Below are 21,910 nucleotides of genomic sequence, written 5' to 3'. Positions count from 1 at the left end.
CTTGACAAGCTAACACACAAGACGACATCCTAACACCAATTCACACTCAACCGACTGACGCTGAACAATGCGGACAATCACCAGATTACAGTTTATCACAATCTGACACACACCACTTTGTGATCAGCATGATCATCTGGCAAAAAAACAAACACCAACCAATATCACAAACAGATGAGCTCACAAGACTCATCTGTCATTGGTCAGCTGCCACTGTATTGATATACAATTGAAGTCAGAATTATTAACCCTAATTACTATAAAAAAAACTATACAGGGGGTTAATAATTGAAGAGGGCTAATAATTCTGACTTCAAATGTACATGCAAATTATGTTCCTACTAATTATATATATACCATGGTTTTGGCAGTTAAATGTTTATGACAGTGAGATATTCAATTTAATGGTATTTCAGAATTTTAAAGAGAGCAGAAATGCTAATTGAATCCCTGCTGGGGAATAATAGAATCAACTTCCACCACTATGTTCTTAAAGGGACAGCGCTCTTTACATGCTTTCAGGCCTCATGATGCAAATTGCTGGCAATGTTGAAATATCGTATTAAAATTAGCACCAGGTCAAATGATGTTAAAAACTTCCCCAGTCGGTCAAAGCAAACTGTCAGGTTTCATAATTCAAAACGAAGCACTAATCCCTCAGATTGTTAAAAATGTCCTTCAGAATTTCTCACTTAAGAAATAAAATTGCAATCTGCACTCAGGATAAACTAATCATTTCAGTGGAAATTTGACTATCCACGTCAATCAATCAATCAATCAATCAATCAATCAATCAATCAATCAATCAATCAATCAATCAATCAATCAACTAACCAAGTAACAAAAAACAACATCAATCAATCAATCAATCAAATCAACCAAGCAACCACAATTAACCAATAAAATCAGTCAACCAACCAACCAACCAACCAACCAACCTAACATATTAATCAACCACCCATCTAAATCAATCAATCAATCAATCAATCAATCAATCAATCAATCAATCAATCAATCAATCAATCAATCAATCAATCAATCAATCAATCAATCAATCAATCAATCAATCAATCAAACAATCAATAAATCAACTAACCAAGTAACAAAAAACAACATCAATCAATCAATCAATCAAATCAACCAAGCAACCACAATTAACCAATAAAATCAGTCAACCAACCAACCAACCAACCAACCAACCAACCAACCAACCAACCAACCAACCAACCAACCAACCTAACATATTAATCAACCACCCATCTAAATCAATCAATCAATCAATCAATCAATCAATCAATAAATCAATAAATCAATAAATCAATCAATCAATCAATCAATCAATCAAACAATCAATAAATCAACTAACCAAGTAACAAAAAACAACATCAATCAATCAATCAAATCAACCAAGCAACCACAATTAACCAATAAAATCAGTCAACCAACCAACCAACCAACCTAACATATTAATCAACCACCCATCTAAATCAATCAATCAATCAATCAATCAATCAATCAATCAATCAATCAATCAATCAATCAATCAATCAATCAATCAATAAATTAACCAACAAATCAACCAACCAACTAATCAACCAAGCAAAACAAAAAAAAACAACAACCAACGAACTCAGTCAATCAATCAATCAATCAATCAATCAATCAATCAATCAATCAATCAATCGATCAATCAATCAATACAACCAACCAAAATCAACCAACCAAATCAAATCAACCAACCAAAATTAATCAACCAACTAAATCAAACCAAATCAAATCATCCAACCAACCAACCAACCGATAAATCAACCCATATAAATCAATCAACAAACCCACCGACCAACCAAATAAATAAATCAATTAATCAATAAAACCAACTGCCCAAATTAATCAATTAATCAATAAACAAATTAATCAATTGATCAATTGACCAAATAATAAATTTAACATTAAGACAATTAATCAATCAATTAATCAGTCAATCAACAACTAAAGTCAACCAACAAATTAAATCAAATCAACCAATAAAATCAATCAATCAACCAACCAAAAGCCAACTAGGTCTTTTCAACTATTGCATAATTTTATAGCATTTTAAAAATCAAGATTCAAAATTCAAGCTATGATGTTCAGACATTAACTATTAAATCTATTAACATAACATTAAATATCATGCATGGCCCGTTAAAAGTTGGACAATGAATTAGCCACAAATAGAAATTATCAAAATAATTAAATAGTTTGACATTACATCATTTTCCTGTTCCTCCTCGTAAAGCAGCTTTGACACAATCCACATGGTATAAAGTCCTATGTAAATATTGTGTCTTGATGCAAGACTTACATTATATCTCATTAATAAGTACCCTTAATTATTCACAATTAGCATGACTTTGGCATTCCCCTTGACTGCCCAAGTATCTTCCTCCAACTGTACCCAGCTTTGCTTTGGAGGACTTGAAGACAGAGTATTATAAAGCTGTACAGACATAGTAAGAGAATGGAGGAATCTGTTGCCTCCACTTCACTGTTCTCCACGCTCGACTGCACGTGCAGCTGGCGGTCTCGAATGCAGAGAAGATGAGGAGCGAGGAGGAAGGGTCTGAGTGAGCAGCCAAGCGCAACACTGCCAGATGTGACCGAAGCGTCGGAGGGCTCCAAACATGCCTGGATTCCTCCACCAGAGTGGGCGAACTTAAGCCCCCCGGTTCAACGTTTTTTATTCTTTACCCATTTCTCTACATCCCCCTCTTGACTGACCTACATATGTTTTCCTGCCGCTTGAGGTGGTTTGGGGGGGATAATACAGAACCCTGTTTTGCTGTCCGAGTGGACACAGCAGGTGGTGCAGAGCTGCAAACAGATCACTGGGAAGGAGGTGTTAACCTCCCTGACCAGAACTCACTGTCCCGTTAGTGACCACCTAGCTTAACCTGTCCATGACATTTCCTCTTCTGGCAAGGCATCACGGTGGCTCAGAGGGTAGCACAATCGCCTCACAGCAAGAAGGTCGCTAGTTCGAGCCTCTGCTGGGTCAGTTGGCATTTCTGTGTGGAGTTTGCATGTTCTCCCCATGATGGCGTGGGTTTACACTGGGTGCTTTGGTTTCCCTCACAGTCCAAAGACATGCGCTATAGGTGAATTGTGTATGCTAAATTGGCCGTAGTGTATGTGTGTAAGTGCAATAGTGTATGGGTGTTTCCCAGTGTTGGGTTGCAGCTGAAAGGGCATCCACTGCGTAAAACATGTGCTGGATAGGTTAACGGTTCGATCCGCTGTGGCGACCCTGGATTAATAAAGGGACTAATCATTTAAAACGCAGAAAAGAAAATGAATGGATAAATAAATACATGAATGCAGCTATTAAATTAACGTCATGATACAAGTATACTGTAAGCATTAAAGCTGTCTATAGCTAAACTATTCCTTATTTTTATCTACGTGGGTGAGGAAGCACCTTGTCTCCATGTCATCCAAGAATAAATCATCGTTTTCCACCTCTCTGACATTACCAAATTGGGAAAACGCCAGTGACAGTGAAAAAAATATGAGAAAAACTGTTGTTACTCTAATTAGCTTCTAAGATTTATTAGCATCACTGTTAATAAAAACTTACAAAAAAAAATGTATATGCACAAATTTAATATTGTATAGCTTCTATATATAATAGGGTTGGGCATCTAAGCTATAATGCCGATCCGACACGCATCTCGATACAAAGAATACGATCCGATATATTAGCGATACATTTGTGACATATTGCGATGCAACACGATACGATTCACACCCATATCACGATACAATGCGATAATTCAGCACTAACTTATTAGATCAAGTTTATGAGATGATGTAAGAAAGGATGCTGTGCCATTGAATGAGTTTGATTATTTATTAACCAAGCAAAACCAAGACTTTTTTACAAACTGGCTCTTCTCTCAGAGCCAGAGTGTACAGTAGAGGGCCATTTTAGAACATATAGCACATATTATTTAAGTATTTTCAAGATAAACAGAATGTATAAGTGCAATATATATTAAAAATATATATATTTGCACTCTTTCAACATAAAGGTTTACCATTGCACAACAAGAATTGTGATTTAACCTTTCAACTATGAAAACAAGTTTTACAAAGATATATTGTGCCACTGATTATTCAAAACTTAAGGTGGTGAACTAGCAGTGTTATGCTGCTTTGAAACATCACTGTCACTGTAAACAACAGGCTAATAAAAATATAATTAAATAAAAATTAACAGGAGGAGGTGTTTAAAACCTTCGTTCTCCGTGACACTAGGCTGAATATCTTTGCTTATGAACAATGCAATAGCATTCGTTATTGCCGTAGAGCGAGCAGAACTGTTGCGCATGGAAAAAACTTGCAATGCTTTTCTCACCACTTTTGGAGCTGGTAGCTACAGTTGAAGCAGAGCAGGAAGCCGGGGATGCAGGAACACTGGAAGATGCTTCCACAACAACACCGTGGCGCCGCTTCAAGTGAGATATCAGATTAGTCGTACTGCCCGTGTATTTTTCAGATGCGCGGCACATTTTGCAAATTGCATCTGTCCTAAAAAGTCATCCATCTTTTTTGCAAAATCCATAATGTTGCCATACTTAGATTTAAAACTCAGTGAGGAATAATATATATACACACACACACACACACACACACACACACCCACTTATTGACCTGCGATCTAAAAACGTAGCTTGTGTGGATGCTACTATGCTACTTGACTAAAAAAATTGCTTCGCTACTGAAAAGCTATTTGATTTAGAAAGTAGCGACGCTGCTGCCACGCTACTGAGAACGACTACTTGTAGGCTACTACTTATAAAGACGCTACTGCTCAACACTATATATATATATATATATATATATATATATATATATATATATATATATATATATATATATATATATATATATATATATATATAAATGCAGACATGTTGAATTTATTAACTGTATTTGATGCAAGTACCTGTACATTATAAGTAACTAAAGGGCTCTATGCATAGCTCGAGTTTTAAAGCCAACGATAAGCTTCCAGGGAATGCTTAATGTGACTATTTCACAAGGTTGTTATAACAGCATCTATGTTGTTATGTAATTACAATACATCGGTTATATAGACTTAAGCATTAATTTGGTTGTTCAAACGTAAAATGAGATGAAAGCATTGTCAGTAGCCATTTAAAATACTGGGGTAAAATAAATTTCTATTTTAAAGACATGGTAGAAGGAAATGGAATTTAATGCAGTGCTTCTTGTCCAATCGGAGACCGATTGGACAAGAAGTGAACAGGCAGTGAAGATCATTGAATTTGAAAGAAAACAGATCTTTGGCTGAAGCACTTTGGCTGCCTGGCTGAAGATTAAATGTCTGTGTACATATAAGCCAATGACTGTAAAAAATATGGACGACGCGACAGCCCCTTTTCCCATTGAACGCCTTGAGGGCAAAACGCCTGCTTGACGGGCACAAACTGTCGCAAAAGACTGCTGAAATTGGAGCCTTGACATGCGCAGAAGGACTGTCTGATGGAGCCAGAGGAAGAGCCACGAAAATGAGCGGAGTCGAGCTTCCAACCAAACGTTTTATGTAAAATCAACCACGCCCCCCGAACTTCTCAGCATGCGTTTGCTGTCATATCAACACAAATGGATGTAATAACGTTAACAAATATGAGGGTTTTATATATTCAATCGCGCCAGCTCTGGGCCGCAGCGCATAACCTACTCGCGGCGTCGCGGGCTGATTCCGACTCGCATGCGGCAGCTCTGAGGGGTAAGTCTCTGGCAGGCGAGAATCTAGCTGGAACTGGCCTGAGTGTATTTTGCTATCTGGGTGGTTAGGCGTGTATCAGCAAACTAATAAAGCCCGAAAAAAGCCCTGACCTTAGCGAATAAACAGTGTTCCACCAGGATCATGTATGTCAGAAACTGTAGTTTACTGCTGAGCTCATTTTGTCATGGTAAAATAACACAGAAATCGAATAATAACATTTCAGTCTCCTGCTGAAGCTCAGACGCGCTGCTTTGAGAAGCTGTCAATCACAGCTGTCAATCACGATGACACGCCCAGCATTAAATTACTGCTAAAAACAAACTGTTTACAAAAATGAAGATCTGCACCTATTTCAGCACAATAATCAGTGCCTTAATCCACCAGAACCATCTTTCGCGACATTTTATTGCAAGTGTAATAGATTTTTTTATTTGGGCTCAAGTCTCCTTCATTAACACGGAGGAGGCGGGCTTTATGACTTGTACTGCAGCCAGCCCCCAGGGGGCGATCTAACGGCCGAGACTTTCACTCAAACGTAGGCTTGCGGCACACTTGATATAAGCCAGTAAACTATCAAAAAATGAAAATAAATCATTTACTTTACATTTTTTTTCAGTGGAAAAGTAATCTGATTACATTAACTACTTTAAAACGAATTACACACACCACTGCACCAAGTGCTCAAGTGGACAGGTCAGTCAATTACTGCACGCAGTGGACAATGCAGAAACACACGTGTAGTTGCAGGAATCACACATAAAAAACCAAAGATGCATTCATACACTCAGTATTCCAGTAAGGTGACGAGGCAAGCACAAACTTGACGTCTCTGTATTGCCTGGAAGCGAGTCTGCTGCGATTCACAGCGGTGAGATAAAATCCTCCGTCTACAGTCTCAACAAGCTTACCTGAATAATCTACAGCCGGCGTTCACAGCAAACACACACACACAACACACACGCATACGAATAAACTAGCTCGCAGCGCAGGGAAATGACAGAATGAGAAAGGCGGCGGTGTCCGGGCAAGCCTGCTATAGCCTTCAAAGACGAAGGGCCCAATATATTTATAAGAATTCATAGCGCATCTTTGCAGTCGTTGATTTAATAATAGCTCGTTGGAAGCGACAGATTTTGCCAGGGTGAATTTGTATAAATCAATCTGCGGACTCGTGTTTAGCTTTTAACAAGCCATTCATCACATTTTCCTGGAGGCAGGACTGAGGTATGACTGATTTGTTTACTAATCCATGGAATTCGTGCGCATTAAAAGACGTCCTGCTGGATTCTGCCAATTAATTATTTCCTCCCCGTGTGTTTAATTTAGCATTAATTTAGAAAATGTCATATTTTAGGAGGTATCAGTATGTGCACGAGCACACTGACATGTCCGTGGCTAAATGAATAGAGAATTAGCCTCCAGAATCCTACGGTTTTCATATAAAGCAGAGTAATTACTGACCACCTACTCCAATAGGGAAGTGAAAAATTACATCTTTTCATATATCAGTGGGTCATTTGAATGAGTCAGGGTAATTAGATTCCATTAGGTTCATGTAGCACACGTAGATTCAATATGTTCCTTGTGGTGATTACATATACAACATATCCTTGTGTTTATACTCTACTTGACAGAGCTGAACAGACAATACTTAAAGTACATATACTGATATGTAAGTATATATACAGTATTAAAATAATAATGATAATTATATATATATATATATATATATATATATATATATATATATATATATATATATATATATATATATATATATATATATATAATTTTATTTTATTTTATTTTATTTTATTTTATTTTATTATTATTATTTTTTTACATACTTTCATTTTGCAAAAATTAACAAAAAAGCTGTCCAAGTATATACACACACGTATACTGTATGGTATGTGCTACATACTGAATAATAAAATTTGTTTATTAGCCTAAGAGTCTTAATGCACAGGCAAAGTCTAAAATAAAGTAAAATAAAACAGCATAATTTAGAATTTTAAACAAAATAAAAATATAAATAAAAACAAAAAAAACAATATAAATAAAAATTTTAAACATAAATTTAAAATAAAAATACATTAATTAAGATTTTTAAAACATATATAAGAATTTTAAACATGAAAAAAATTTAATAAAAATTTAAATATAATGAAATAATTAATATTTTTTTTTAATAATGAATAATAAAACAAGAATTTTAAATAAAATTAATAAAATTAAATCGTTCAATGATAACAATAAAATAAAAAATACGATAAATTAGATTTTCAAAATAAATAAAAAGTGAATAAAATAAATAATTACGATTTTTAACATAAAATTAGAAATAAACAAAGTCAAATATAATAAAATGAGAATTGTATACAAAAATAAAATAATAATAATATAAAATATTATTAAAAATAATATTTTTAAACATAAAATAATTAAATAATTAAATAAAACTAATAATAATAATAATAATAATAATAATAATAATAATAATAATGGAAGTTTTTAGGCTTTTATTTTGAAAATACCATTGTAATTTTTGAGGTTGATTTTTCCCATTTAAGCATTTTGTTGACTACAAGTAATTTTCCAACTAATTCTCATTAGCATTGGTACACTGTTAGGCTAGGATTAGTCAAACATAAGTTGACATGAACTTGCAAATGTATGTCTTGCCAGTAGTTTCTGCAGATATTATGTAGACAGTGTACTAATACTCGTGCATAATGGATTTGCACAACATTTAGCTACCAACCCCAAATGGTGGTTTTGACATAAAAATCAAATAAATAATTAAATGAATAAAGAAATAAAGAAATAAATAAATAAATAAATGACATCTTAAAATTCTCTGAGGACTTTTTCTGAGTAAAGTATAGCTAAATTAGAAGCACACACACACACACACACACACACCCACATACAGTAGATCAAGAAAGCGAGAGGGTGGTAAGTGTTCCACTGAAATGAGTATTGATTAAGCAGTACACTGAGATTTAGAGTGGGATGAGCAATATGAGGCCTCTTCTCCAACTGCAGACAGGCACACATCAGGACAGCTGCAGAGTTCAGCATGACTGCCAGTGTGACTCCCATTATACAGTCCTGCCAGCAAGAAAACCCGTCATCTCTCCGCTGAGACAGCTCATTGCAATATTGATAGCTGATGTCAACCATTGTATTTTTGAGTGTACATGTTTGTGACTGTCTAGCGCTGGAGTTTGGAAATACAGGACATTTGTCTCCTAACTAGACTCCCTTTGGAGACAGCAATCTTTAGGGCCAATCTGTCAATGCTAACCAGTCAAACCCGGACCCCCGAGTGACACTCGCCAGTCTCTTTGTGCCCCTGACTGTGGATATAGACAGCAGATCTTTTTAGTACTCCTTTTTCTGTCCTCCCTACTTGTTCTCCATCTTTGACATTTGTTCTCATATCTGCTACACCTTTTTCTAAGACTTGTCTTGTGTCTTGGTGTGTTACTCATAAAATAAACTACAATAAAATAAGTTTAAACATAAAATAGACAAATAAAAGAATACAATTAAAATAAATAAAACACATAGGAAATTTAAACATAAAATTTAAAATAAAAACAAAATAAAATAATATAATTAGGAACGGTAAACATAAAATTAAAAACATATAAAAATTAAAATGTTAAAATATTAATATATAAAGTATAAAATATTAAAAGTATTTAAGTGATTAATTTTTTACGAAAAATAAAAAATAAATAAAAATTATATGATTAAATTTTATACATAAAATAAAAAATAGAAATAATTAGAAAATAGAAATAAATAAATAAATAAAATAATGTAAATAAGAATTTTAAACACAAAGTTAAAAATAAATAAAAATAATACAATTACAATTTTAAACATGAAAAGAAAAAATAAATAAAATAATATAAATAAGTAAGAATTTAAAAAATAAAATAAAACACTAAATAATGTCATAAAGAATTTTAAAAATAAAATAAAAATAAATGAAAATTAAATTAAATAATGTAATTAATTATTCAAACATAAATTAACAAATAAATAAAAATAAAATACAATAGTATAATTATATTTTAACATAAAATAAATAATAAAAATAAAATATTATAATTAAAAATAAATAAAACAATATAATTACGAATTTTAAAATATAAAATACAACATTTATTAAAACAATGAAAAATAAAAATAAAACAGAAGATCAGAATAAAATAATAAAATATAAATTAAATTAAATTAAATTAAATTAAATTAAATTAAATTAAATTAAATTAAATTAAATTAAATTAAATTAATTGCATTGTACTTTGAGTGCCCCTGACTGTAGATATAGACAGCAGATTATTTTAGTACTCTATTTTTTTTTCCTCCAACTTGTTCTCCATATGACATGAGTTCTCATATCTGCTACACATTTCTCTAAGAGGCTTTTTGTGTCTCGGTGGGTTACTTGTGACAGTCTTCTCCACCCACTCGTCTCTAATGGAGTTCATCTTCATTTGCTTTGCATGTTTTTCTATGTGTGAAAGATGTAGTGTTGACTTGCAAGCGAGAGGTCTTCGGTGCACTTCAAGACCATGCATAATCACCCTCAAGTACTTGAAAGTTATTGAATAAATCCCTTGAATTAGGTCATGTAACATTTAACATTTCATAATAAACCACGTGTTTAAGACATGTCAATGTGAGGAGTGGAATCATGTGGGTAAAGCATTAAAGGGGACCGAGTATGCCACTTTTTACAAGAGGTAAAACAAGTCTCTGATGTCCCTAGAGTGTGTATGTGAAGTTACAGCTCAAAATACCACACAAATAATGTTGTTTAACGGCCCCCTGATCAAAATTGTGGTGTTTTGGCGACTGCCACTTTAAATTCAAATGAGATTGTACTTTTTTTTTTTTAAAGGGGCGGAGCTACAAATGCCTGTACGTCAGCATAGTGGCAGATTGTCACTAGTGGGTGGGGCTTTCCCACTCTGACAAGACGAACAAAGAGAGTTTCTGCTGTTTCTAGAAAAAGCTTCTGACTGGATGATGGCCACTAGAGCCGGCTCCTGATTGGTTAATGTTGTGTGAATTTACACCAAAGTTAAATTATTTTTTCATTTGAGCGATTCACGTAAATCACGTTAAGTGTGTAATTTGGCTGAAATGCTCAATTCACAACGTCATTTGCTCGAATTACATCATTCACACCTCATTCACGTGTATAGCACCGCATGATGTCTAATCAAGTCTTTGGATTGACTTAACATTAAAAAAAAAAATAAAAATCACTAATATTTTGAATGCACCATTAGATCCTGGCTATATCCACACACTATCTCCACACAACCGTGTATAAACTCCTTATAAAAGTGACTTTTCTGTAATAGGTCATCTTTAAAGTTTAACACACTCTCCCTCTTGTGTTTTAGGAGTGAATGCAGTGTTTTCTCAGCAGCCTCAGGACTTGGTAGTTGTGGCCGGTCAGCCTGTTACGCTACCCTGCTCCATCCCTGGTTACCATGGAGTAGTACTTTGGCTCAGAGATGGCCTCGCTTTGGGAGTTGGAAGAGATCTTTCAGGTAAAAATCAATCATTAATCACTGATATAGAAATATGTACCTGTTTATTTTATGATTTTGATGCTGGTTACACCAGTGTAAAAGGATATTCTTGACAAATACATCAGTGTGGATTTTCTGAATTTTTTACACAATAAAAACAATGCTGATCAATCATCTTTGAAAAAAAAATAAAAATAAAAACTCTTGAACATCTAGTGATACCCGCTGTATAAAAAAGACTGGGTTAGTCCATCAAGACCTCCAGAACAAGGAAGATTACGCTAGAAGTATATCTAAACCAACTTTACATGACAGAATGTGCAAAGTCAAACAACAGAACTAGCTTAACAACAACATCAACATCTTCACACTTCTTCACAAGTCCTTTCCAGTTGTCTTGTCTAGTTGACAAGAAAATTCATTCAAAACAGTTTAGCTAGCTTCCAGGTTGCAATCAATCAATCAATCAATCAATCAATCAATCAATCAATCAATCAAGGTTGAGCAAAGTGCTTTACACCATTTCATTTTCTTCCATTTATCCGGGGCTGGGTCACGAGGGCAGCAATTTCAGGAGAGAACCCCAGATTTCCCTCTCCCCAGACACTTCCTCCAGCTCCTCCGGGGGGATCCCAAGGCAATCCTATCCCAACCGAGAAACAAAGTGCCTCCAGCGTGTCCTTGGTCTTCCCCAAGGTCTGCTGGGACATGCCTTGAACACCTCCCTGGGTATGCCAGAAGGCATCCGAAACAATGCCCGAACCACCTCAGCTGCCTTCTCTCAGTGTGGAGGAGCAGCAGCTCTACTCCGAGCCCCTCCCGGGTGACAGATCTCCTCACCCTATCTATAACTCATTTTGGCCGCTTTTACTGAGATCTTGCCCTTTCGGTCATGACCCAAAGCTATATGACCATAGGTTAGAGTAGGAACATAGATCGATCGGTCGAGAGCTATGTCAGTACATTGTGGAATGGGTGGTGGTTGAAGGTTAGGACCAGGACAACTCAATAGTCAGGCACAGACACTGGCTATTACTTTACACCAGTAAAAACTAATTAAACAACCAACCAACTTAACTCACTTGCAATAATATAATTCTGGCTGAAGGATTTGAACAGTAGTTAAAAACAGAAAACTCAACCAAAACCACAAAAAAAATATTACACCATAATTAAACCATCATTACAGGAAAGATCATGCTGGTTAACCCTCGGCTAGACCGGCACTAACCTACATGAGCCAGTTACAATGTTCTAAACTGATCATTTCAGCAGAGTAATCAGTGGATTTAATGTCAATGTAAACAATTTACTCTAGAGACTGTGTAAAAAGCAAACACGTTCCCAATCACAGCCCCAGCGAATTTGATTGAATTTTACACTCCAACTAACAGCCGGTCTTCATCTGCCTCTCAAATAACCAAATGAGTTTTAAACAAGGCTTTTGATAATTAAAGCTGACTTCGGTGCACAAGTTTAAGCTAGAGGGGGAGATTGCTTTTTAAAAACCATCCAATTGGTGTCAGGCGCAGGAGGACAAGAGCAACTAAAATATAACCTCTTGAGTACTTTTAACTGGTAATAGCTCGTGAAGTGTGCGGCTCTTCCACACTCGCCAAATGCTGCGTGTTTGATTGCTTCATTTGATCTAACAAACCATTGGATTCCCATTATGTCCGAATACAGACGTTGAGCATTACTCTTATTCATACTCAGAAAAGAAATGTATGACTTTTACATAGGGTTTTGTGGATGAAATCCATCTGGGAACACAACAGGTGTATCCATCATTTTGAAAAAGTGTAGATTAAGACCTCGTTCACGTGTCGATGGTTTTAGGTCAATCTACAAAAGTTTGATATCGTTCCATTGGCACAACGAATTGTTAGTGCCATCTGCATTAATCTCGAGGGCTAGCCTGAACACCTGCCTGGTCACACTTGCATCTTCTTAATGATGGACCTCCAGCGTTCTCCAACCTCTGGTGCCTAGACTGCAGCTCTGCACAGGAAGTTTGTCCAGAGAACAATTGAGCATGCCCAACTGAGCCTGGTTTCTCTCTAGGTTGCTTCCTTCACTTCTGTCAATTGCTGAAGTTTGTTCCTTGCCACTGTCACCTCTGGCTTGCGTGGTTTGGGACATGTGAAGCTGCACATCAATGGATTAGCTCTTCAGTGTTTTAACAGTCCCAGCCGAGAGCTGAGTGCCAACCCAATCCGAAGCCAGCCAGCCCCATCAAGCACTTTAAAGCTATCCTTCTAGACACTTCCTCCAGCTCCTCCAGGGGAATCCTGAGGTGTTCCCAGGCCAGCCGAAAGACATAGTCCCAGAAGTGTGTCCTGGATCTTCCCCGAAACCTCCTCCTCCTGGTGGGACCTGCCTGGAACACCTCCCTACGTAGGCATCCAGGAGGCATCTGAAACAGATGTTCGAGTAACCTGAACTGGCTTCTCTTGATGTGGAGGAGCAGCAGCTCTACTTCGAGCTCATCCTGGGTGACAGAGCTCCTTACCCTTTCTATAAGGGTATGCTCTCGTAACCTCAGAAGGAAACTCATTTCGGCCACTTGTCTCTAAGGGTGCTTTCACACCTACACTTTTGTTTCGGAACGTGTCTCGTTTGCCCAGTTAGCACGGTTCGTTTGGCATATGTGAACAGGGCAATCGCGCTCTGTTCCGCGCCAAAGTAATCGCTCTGAGATCGCTTGAATGAGGTGGTCTCGGCTCGATTAAAACAAACCCTGGATCGGTTCGATTGCAGTGAGAAAGCGATCCGATCCGAGCGCGGTTATATCACAGTGTTTTATGGACATGTAATAGGCATATGGCTATATGAAGAGAGAATTATGAGTAGGGCGGGAAGTTTCGCGAGTCTCCGGATGCCCGCAAACGAGTGATGATCTCCCGGTAATCTCGCGTCTCCCTCCCGGTCCTCAAATAGGCATCGTCGCGCACCCTTCTCACCCCTCCCTACCGCATCTCTCCTAAAACACGTCGCGCGCACCCTGTCAATCACCACCAAACCGCCACCTCTCCTGACAGCTGAGCGGAAATAAACCCTGACACTCTGACCAATGTGAGGAGAGTTTACTCGCACGTGACTTGTTTTAGCTCTTTTGGTCCGATTAGAAACTTTGCAGTGTGAAAGCGAACCGCTCCAAAAGCAAAAAGCAACAATGTAACATTTGTAATCTCTGTTTCAGAACAACTGAATCGATTCACAGGTGTGAAAGCACCCTAAGATTTTGTCCGTTCACTTATAACCCAAAGCTCATGACCATATGAAATTAGGAATGCAGATTGACTGGTAAATCAAGAGCTTTGCTGGTGCCGGAGACTTATTGTGAGTATATTTTTAGATAAACATGCGCATCTTGTATTGTGTCTGTACCTAACATACTTGACTTGACGTGCCGCATAAAGGTTAAATCAATGGCTTCCTTCTTTTGTTCTATCACAGATGTAGCCCTGCTCTGCATCCTGGGATTTTTTCCAGTGCAAAGCATGACGTCAAGCCCAGTTGGCCTCTTTAGAAACAGCTCCTAAGCTGATTCTTAAAATTAAATATGTATTCCGCAAGAGATCACAGGTCTGTTTGCCTGTGACCTTCAGTGGCTGCCGCTCTGTGCCATTTCGGCCCTGATAGTGGCCTTTAATTAGACCCCAATAGGCAACAGAGCCCTGATAAATCCCAAGTTTGTCATTCCCAAGCTCCTGGGAGCCGGGTCCTGGCAGTGTAAACATTGAAAGAAGGGCTTTAAAAGTGGTCAAAAAAGGAAAAGAGGGTGAATTGAATGCAGGATGGGGGCTGGGAGGTGAGAAGAGGTTGTGCGCTTGCGGGACTGGCGATTATGAGAAGAGAGACAGAGAGCGGCACTTAACGGCACATCAGCTGCAGTTTAACAGTCACGGCCGGGAGCTGAGGGCCGACCCAATCCGAAGCCAGCCAGCCCCATCTAGCTCTTTATGCGGATCAATGGCGGGCCGGTGCTCAGAGGGCCATGAAGAATTTCAATGAAGTCCTGCGCACTCTCTCTGTCTCTCCTTTTTTATGGCATGTAATTTTTTTCCCCGAGTTGCCAAGAGCCTGTGCTTTAGACAAAAGAGCACTTTAAAAGCAAGCTTCGAGTACAAGGGCGGAGGTGCGCCGCGCTGACATGAATGACACTTTACAGAATAAAACTCTGCACAGCTGCTCCTTTTATCAGTCTTGCCTGCGTCAACAAGTTACGCAGAGTCCAATAAAGAAAATTGACACATCTACGACTACGTACTCCAAGCAAGCAGCTGCACACATAAAAAAAAAAGCAGACGAGTACAACAGCTCATAGAAACGCAACACATTTCAATATCGGCCCACTCAGCTATTCATGGAAGAGGCTTGTCTCATTCAGTGCCGTTTCAGATCTGGAGAACTTTGATTAAAATGAGAACTCGCAAACAATATGTTTAATAAATCAGCAGACAAAAGAGGCTGATTCGTATCAGTCCCCGCATTCTTCACTGAGGTCCTTTCGCTCCGGGTCCTAATTAAAGAGACAGAGTCGAGGCTGCCGCAAACACGCAAATAAAAGCCATGAATATGCATTGTGCGCGTGGCTGGTGCAAATGCAAATATACGTAAACAGAAGCAAGCATCCTCGGACGTCGAGAGCCGAGCAGCAGCATGCCGATTCTGATTTTGACGCATTGTTTTATTTACACTCTTGGCACATCAGTAATCCAAACAGTAGCTTTCGGATTTGTGCTGCTCACTTCAAAGCTTGCGTTTTGTGGGAGAGCAAAAAAAGACAAAGAAAAATCCATCGAAAGCTTCATAGTTCACTGCCAAACGTCCTTTTCTGCTAGGATTTACACAGTATCAAAATGTAAGTAGTTGATCTTGATAGCAATACCAGAACATTTCAGGATTTTCAATAGCAGTTTTGATCGCACAAAAAAAGAAAAAAAAAATGTATATAGTTGAAGTTGAATTATTACCCGCCCCTCTGAATTATTAGCCCCATCTTCATTTTGTTCCCCAATTTCTGTGTAACAAACAGCTTTTTTCAACACATTTCTAAACATAATCTTTTAATAACTCATCTCTAATAACTGATTTCTTTTACATTTGCCATGATAACAGCACATAAAATTTGAATCAATATTTTTAATAAAGACACTTTTATACAGCTAAAGTGACATTTAAAGGCTTAACAAGGTTAATTAGGTTAACTAGGCAGGATAGGCTAATTAGGCAAGTTATTGTATAATGATGGATTGTTCTGTAAACTATTGAAAAATATATAGCTTAAAGGGGCTAATAATTTGACCTTAAGATGTTTTTTTTTTTTTAAATATTAATTGCTTTTATTCTAGCCGAAATAAAACTAATAAGACTTTCTCCAAAAGACAAAATATTATCAGACATACTGTGAAACTTTCCTTGCTCTGTTAAACATCATTTGGGAAATATATTGTGTGTGTGTGTGTGTGTGTGTGTGTGTGTGTGTGTGTGTGTGTGTGTGTGTGTGTATATATATATATATATATATATATATATATATATATATATATATATATATATATATATATATATATATATATTAAAATAGACAATTAATTAATTGACAATGTAAGTCTTTGACAAGCAGCAACTGTTTGATTGACTAAATATAAATTTACCTTTTTATTTAAATTTAAAAAATTTAAATTTACCACCTAGTTTATCTTATGTGGCCCAACTACATGTTATATATATATATATATATATATATATATATATATATATATATATATATATATATATATATATATATATATATATATATATATATATATATATATATATATATATAAACTGGAATGATATCAGGGAGAATATCCTACAGATAAAATCAACAAAATTCCTTTTTAACACAACATAGGAGGCTTTCAAAAAGCTTTTAGAGAAATTTACTGTTCATTTATTTATTAACTGTTTAACAAGGTGCAGGAGGTGGCATGAATGCAATGAAATTAATAACAATAAAAAATGTAATTAGATTTGAATCTAAAACCGCCAAAAGGTGGAGTCAAGTAATCCGTCTTTGTCACTGAACGATTTATTTAATTGATGTCTTTCTGAATGGATGACTAAATTATTGTCTAATATCAAAGCTCAAGAATCATTCATAAACAAAACATGGAATGAAGATGTACAGCGGCTGAGCTGTTTGCAAGCATTTTTGAGAAAACGGAGCAACATTTGGACAACATTAATTCTAAAATTGCATTACATTACTTGCATTCTGATTTTAGGGATAATAATAATAATAATAATGATCCATTTTAAAAACAGGGAACCTAGAATCTGCTGTAACTTAGATATTAGTAAATGTTAGCAAGCCCTGTTAACCTTGTTCTACAGTGAATATAGAACAGCTTAAGTTACAATCGAAAGTGTACTGAAATGCAGTTATGCATGGCAGGTACAGCATAGATATATACTATAAAACAACTAAATATCATACCTTCTGTTTTCTTCTTTTTAAAGAATGCAAAATATTCTGAACTGCTCTCTGAGACATTTTGAAAATCACGCAAATGACGCAATGATCTGTATTGCGCTTCTGTGTGGCGCCTTATTATAATACTGAGTTTTGATTGATCAATCGTTGTTTATAAGTCATGAATTACCATAAATAGAGAAATGTATTTTCAAATGTAAATTTATTTTACATTTTAATTTATATATATATAATCATAGACAGAGTCAATAATTGATGTTTTGCAAAAAATAATAATAATAAAATAAAAGTTAAAAAAGTTATAAAAAAAGTATATATATATATATATATATATATATATATATATATATATATATATATATATATATATATATATATATATATATATATATATAATAAAAATATATATAATAATTATATATATATATATATATATTTTTTTTTCATTTATATATATATATATATATATATATATATATATATATATATATATATATATATATATATATATATATATATATATATGCTTTTAGGTGTATTTGAACAATAATCAGTACGTATATATTGCAAAAATACACATATAAACATAAATATGCCAGATTTTACTTATTATTGAACTATAGTTCAGAATACTGAGCTTTGTTGATTTCTTCAGTGGCGAATGGTACAGTCTTATATATAATTAACATGTTTTTTTTTTCCAATCATTTCCTCTGTTGTGGCCATCAGGCAGATACACTCGCTTATTCCTCTGTCCATTAATCACTTCGTCACGTCTCCATTCACGGCCCTTTCCCCTTCCATCGATCCCACATAAAGACTAATCCTTCCCCGTCCTGATGGATTCATTAACTCTAATGGGGCTATTTTATATTGTTTGCTTTAGTTGACGTGGGTTGTCTTAGGGATTCATTGTGATCAATGATAGGATCATTTCATTCCTCTCTCTGACATTCTCTGCTCTGCAATTCCTGGATGAAGCATGCATGATTTATATAATGACATACAAATATAAGAGGTGTCCTGAGAAGAGATGAAGCATGAATCTTACCGAGCAGCGCTGTCAGACGCCACAATATTTGGGTTTATAAGGCACTGCAGATAATGATACAGGTGGGTGGATGTAATCTCGGGATCACAGTTAATCATTGTTTGTTATTTGTCTGGTGTAGGCTTACACAAAGACTCGACTTCACGTTTACTTTATTACAGGATCACTGCGGGAAGTAAATCTGTGCTGCTTTAAAATCATGCATTCAGAGCATCAAATTATTTGTATTGAGGAAAATTCATTTTTTATGTTCCCACAATGCACTACTTTGGCATCTCGTATTTTAACAGGCCAATACAAAGGTATAAAGTACATCCAGTAGGTATTTATTACAGAATAAAACCTAACATGAAGTGGAGTGCTGTTGTATAAGACTGAATGGCTTTATTTTGCAATAACAACCATCCTGGACTGATTACACAATTATACTTGCCAAACAATGTAAAAATTAGACACAAAACGTTGTTCTGAGCTGTAATAATTTATTTATTTAAACGCAAAGCTGACAGAACTGAAAACAGCTGATGGAGTATACACTAACCTGCACATTATTTAGTCAAAAGATGATGCCAAACGGCCAAAAACACAAAACTGACATAAACAAAAACAACTGATGGATTATACACTAACCTGTGCATTATTCAGCCTCAAGATGGCGCCAAATAGTCAAACACACAAAGCTGACGTAAAAAAAAAAATAACAGCTGATGGAGTATACTCTAACCTGCGCATTATTCAGCCACAAGATGGCGCCAAACAGTCAAAAACTTAAAGCTGACAGAAATAAACACAGCTGATGGAGTATACACTAACCCACAGATTATTCATAAAAAAAGATGGCGTCAAACAGGTAAAAACACAAAGCTAAATGAAACAAAAACAGCTGATGGAGTATACACTAACCGGTGCATTATTCAGACACAAGATGGCGCCAAACAGACAAAAACACAAAGCTGACCAAAACAATAAACAGCTGATGGAGTTTACATAAACCTGCAGATTATTCAGACACACGATGGCGCAAAATAGTCAAAAACACAAAGCTGACAGAAATGAAAACAGCTGATGGAGTATACACTAACCGGTGCAATATTCAGTCACAAGATGGCTCCAAACAGTCAAAGATGCAAAGCTGAGAGAAAAAAAAAACAGCTTATGGATTTATTATAATTAAATATGTTATTTAGCGGTTGTTATGTCGAGATAACATACCTTCAGAATGTGACAACTAACCAATCATGCCTAACATAACAAAAGGGTAGTAAATTTGCCCGAAGTGTATTGTTGAGTTTTTTTTTTTTTTAAATCAAAGCATTTTTTTTTTTTAATATGTGTCAAAATAAGATTTGTCACCAAAATCGATTTTGCTAGCTGAAACAGAAAAAGTTATGGCCAAATTAAAACACAAGATCACCCCATATATTGGATGAAAACATCACCGGCACTTAAGTTTAAAGATATCATTGAGTAGTTTTGGACTCTTATGCTGCGTTCACACCAGACGTGGCTACCGCGTCAAGCGCAAGCGATTTACATGTTAAGTCAATGCAAACGCGCGAACAGACATCCTGCGGCGCGATACGCGCAAATGGCGCAGAGCAAATGACGCGAATTGCGCGAATGGTGCGGTGGGAATAGCGCGATACGTGCGAGACGAATTGAGCGTTTGCGCGAATCTCTCGAGTTCGAAAATCTGATATTCAGCGGACATTTGCGCTGCGTTAACCAATCAGAAGCTTGCTCTTGTGGGGGCGGGATTGTGACATAGAACCTGTTGATGGTGTCCCGGGGCAAATCCTCCAGGAGACACCGACAACAAGTCATCAAACTGGGCTTGGCTCAGTCAGAGGCACCGCTGAAAGTCTCCATCATCCAGATTCAGTTTCTGGAGGAGTTTATGAAAGGAAAGGATGCAGTGGACTCATACAGGACCCTAAACGTATCGATGCTGTTTTTCAGTCTCCATAAAGCACATTAACACTGTTATTTTCTTAATAAAATCCATATTACCCATTTAGCTATGAAGCTAGAGTCACCGGGCAGACAGAAGCCCTGCCCATCACGCGAATCCGCGTCTGTTCTGAAGTGAATTTGACACGCGATTGAAGTGGATTTGACAGGCGAATGAAACGGGGGTTGACGCGAGAATCAAGCGAGTAAACTCAAATGTTCACGCGACAATTTACGTGGAATAGCGTGATTTATCCACGCGTTCCGCGTCTGGTGTGAACACAGCATCAAACTGCACAGAAGGAAACTCAAAATTGAAAACAAATGAGGTCAAACATAGGTAAGCAATTTCCCACTTATATTGAGTGGTCTGTACTTTTACGTAACAGCTTTTTTTATTTATTTTTTGCTTTCTGATTAATTAAACATCACCATATTTGCTTTCGGCAAGACCTTCAAAACAACTTTCCAAACTAGTCCACTAAATGATGTGGGCACAGCTTGTTTTTTGATGGCTTATTAAATGTTTGTTTTTTGGGTTATCCTGCCTCTTTTCAGACTCCCACTCACTTAGAGAAATTAAAAGCTGTATGTGGGCAGATAAAACACATTGCGCCCGTAATCGTCTGCCGCTCTCTCCTCAATAGGGAAAATGAGAGACACTTCATGGTCTATTAAAAGTGAATGGGATCCAATGAGGCAACAGGCAATAATTGGCATTTTCTGGCACAGTGATTTCAACAGCCCGGGCTTCAAGGACTTAAAAGCCATTAGAGTCCAGTCCGGTCTATTTTTCACTCCTTTCTACGGCAATATGTTAAAGCACATCCCTCTTTCAAGCCTCATTGCTGTAGATTACAGTGATGGCTGTGGTAATAGCCCTACGGTAGAGAGTTTAGGAATAGGTGGGACTTCATAGTTAAAAAAAAAAGGTTGACGATTTTTCATTTGACAATGGGTCATAGACTACCTGATAAAAGTCTTGTCGTCGATCCCAGCTGTAAGAGCAACAAATAATAACCTGATTTCTGGTTGATAGGTTGGAAAAGTGGGAGAAGTTAGAT

The 21,910-nt window shown here is 36.3% G+C and overlaps 1 protein-coding gene across 10 annotated transcripts in view; it reads left to right on the top strand.

Annotated features, from left to right (window-relative positions):
* The window catches only part of kirrel3b (kirre like nephrin family adhesion molecule 3b), a 361,509-nt gene that overhangs the window by 209,873 nt on the left and 129,726 nt on the right, over positions 1 to 21,910 (top strand). For all 10 annotated transcript variants that reach the window (XM_087293547.1, XM_087293545.1, XM_087293544.1 and 7 more), the window contains exon 2: positions 11,227 to 11,376. In XM_087293547.1, coding sequence (XP_087149673.1) covers positions 11,227 to 11,376 — 150 coding nt within the window. The remainder of the gene's footprint in view (positions 1 to 11,226; positions 11,377 to 21,910) is intronic.

This window comes from Danio rerio, chromosome 18 (genome assembly GCF_052040795.2).
Source record: "Danio rerio strain M-AB ecotype USA chromosome 18, GRCz13ab, whole genome shotgun sequence".
Classification (NCBI taxonomy): domain Eukaryota; kingdom Metazoa; phylum Chordata; class Actinopteri; order Cypriniformes; family Danionidae; genus Danio; species Danio rerio.
This window is presented reverse-complemented; position numbering and strand designations above follow the sequence as displayed.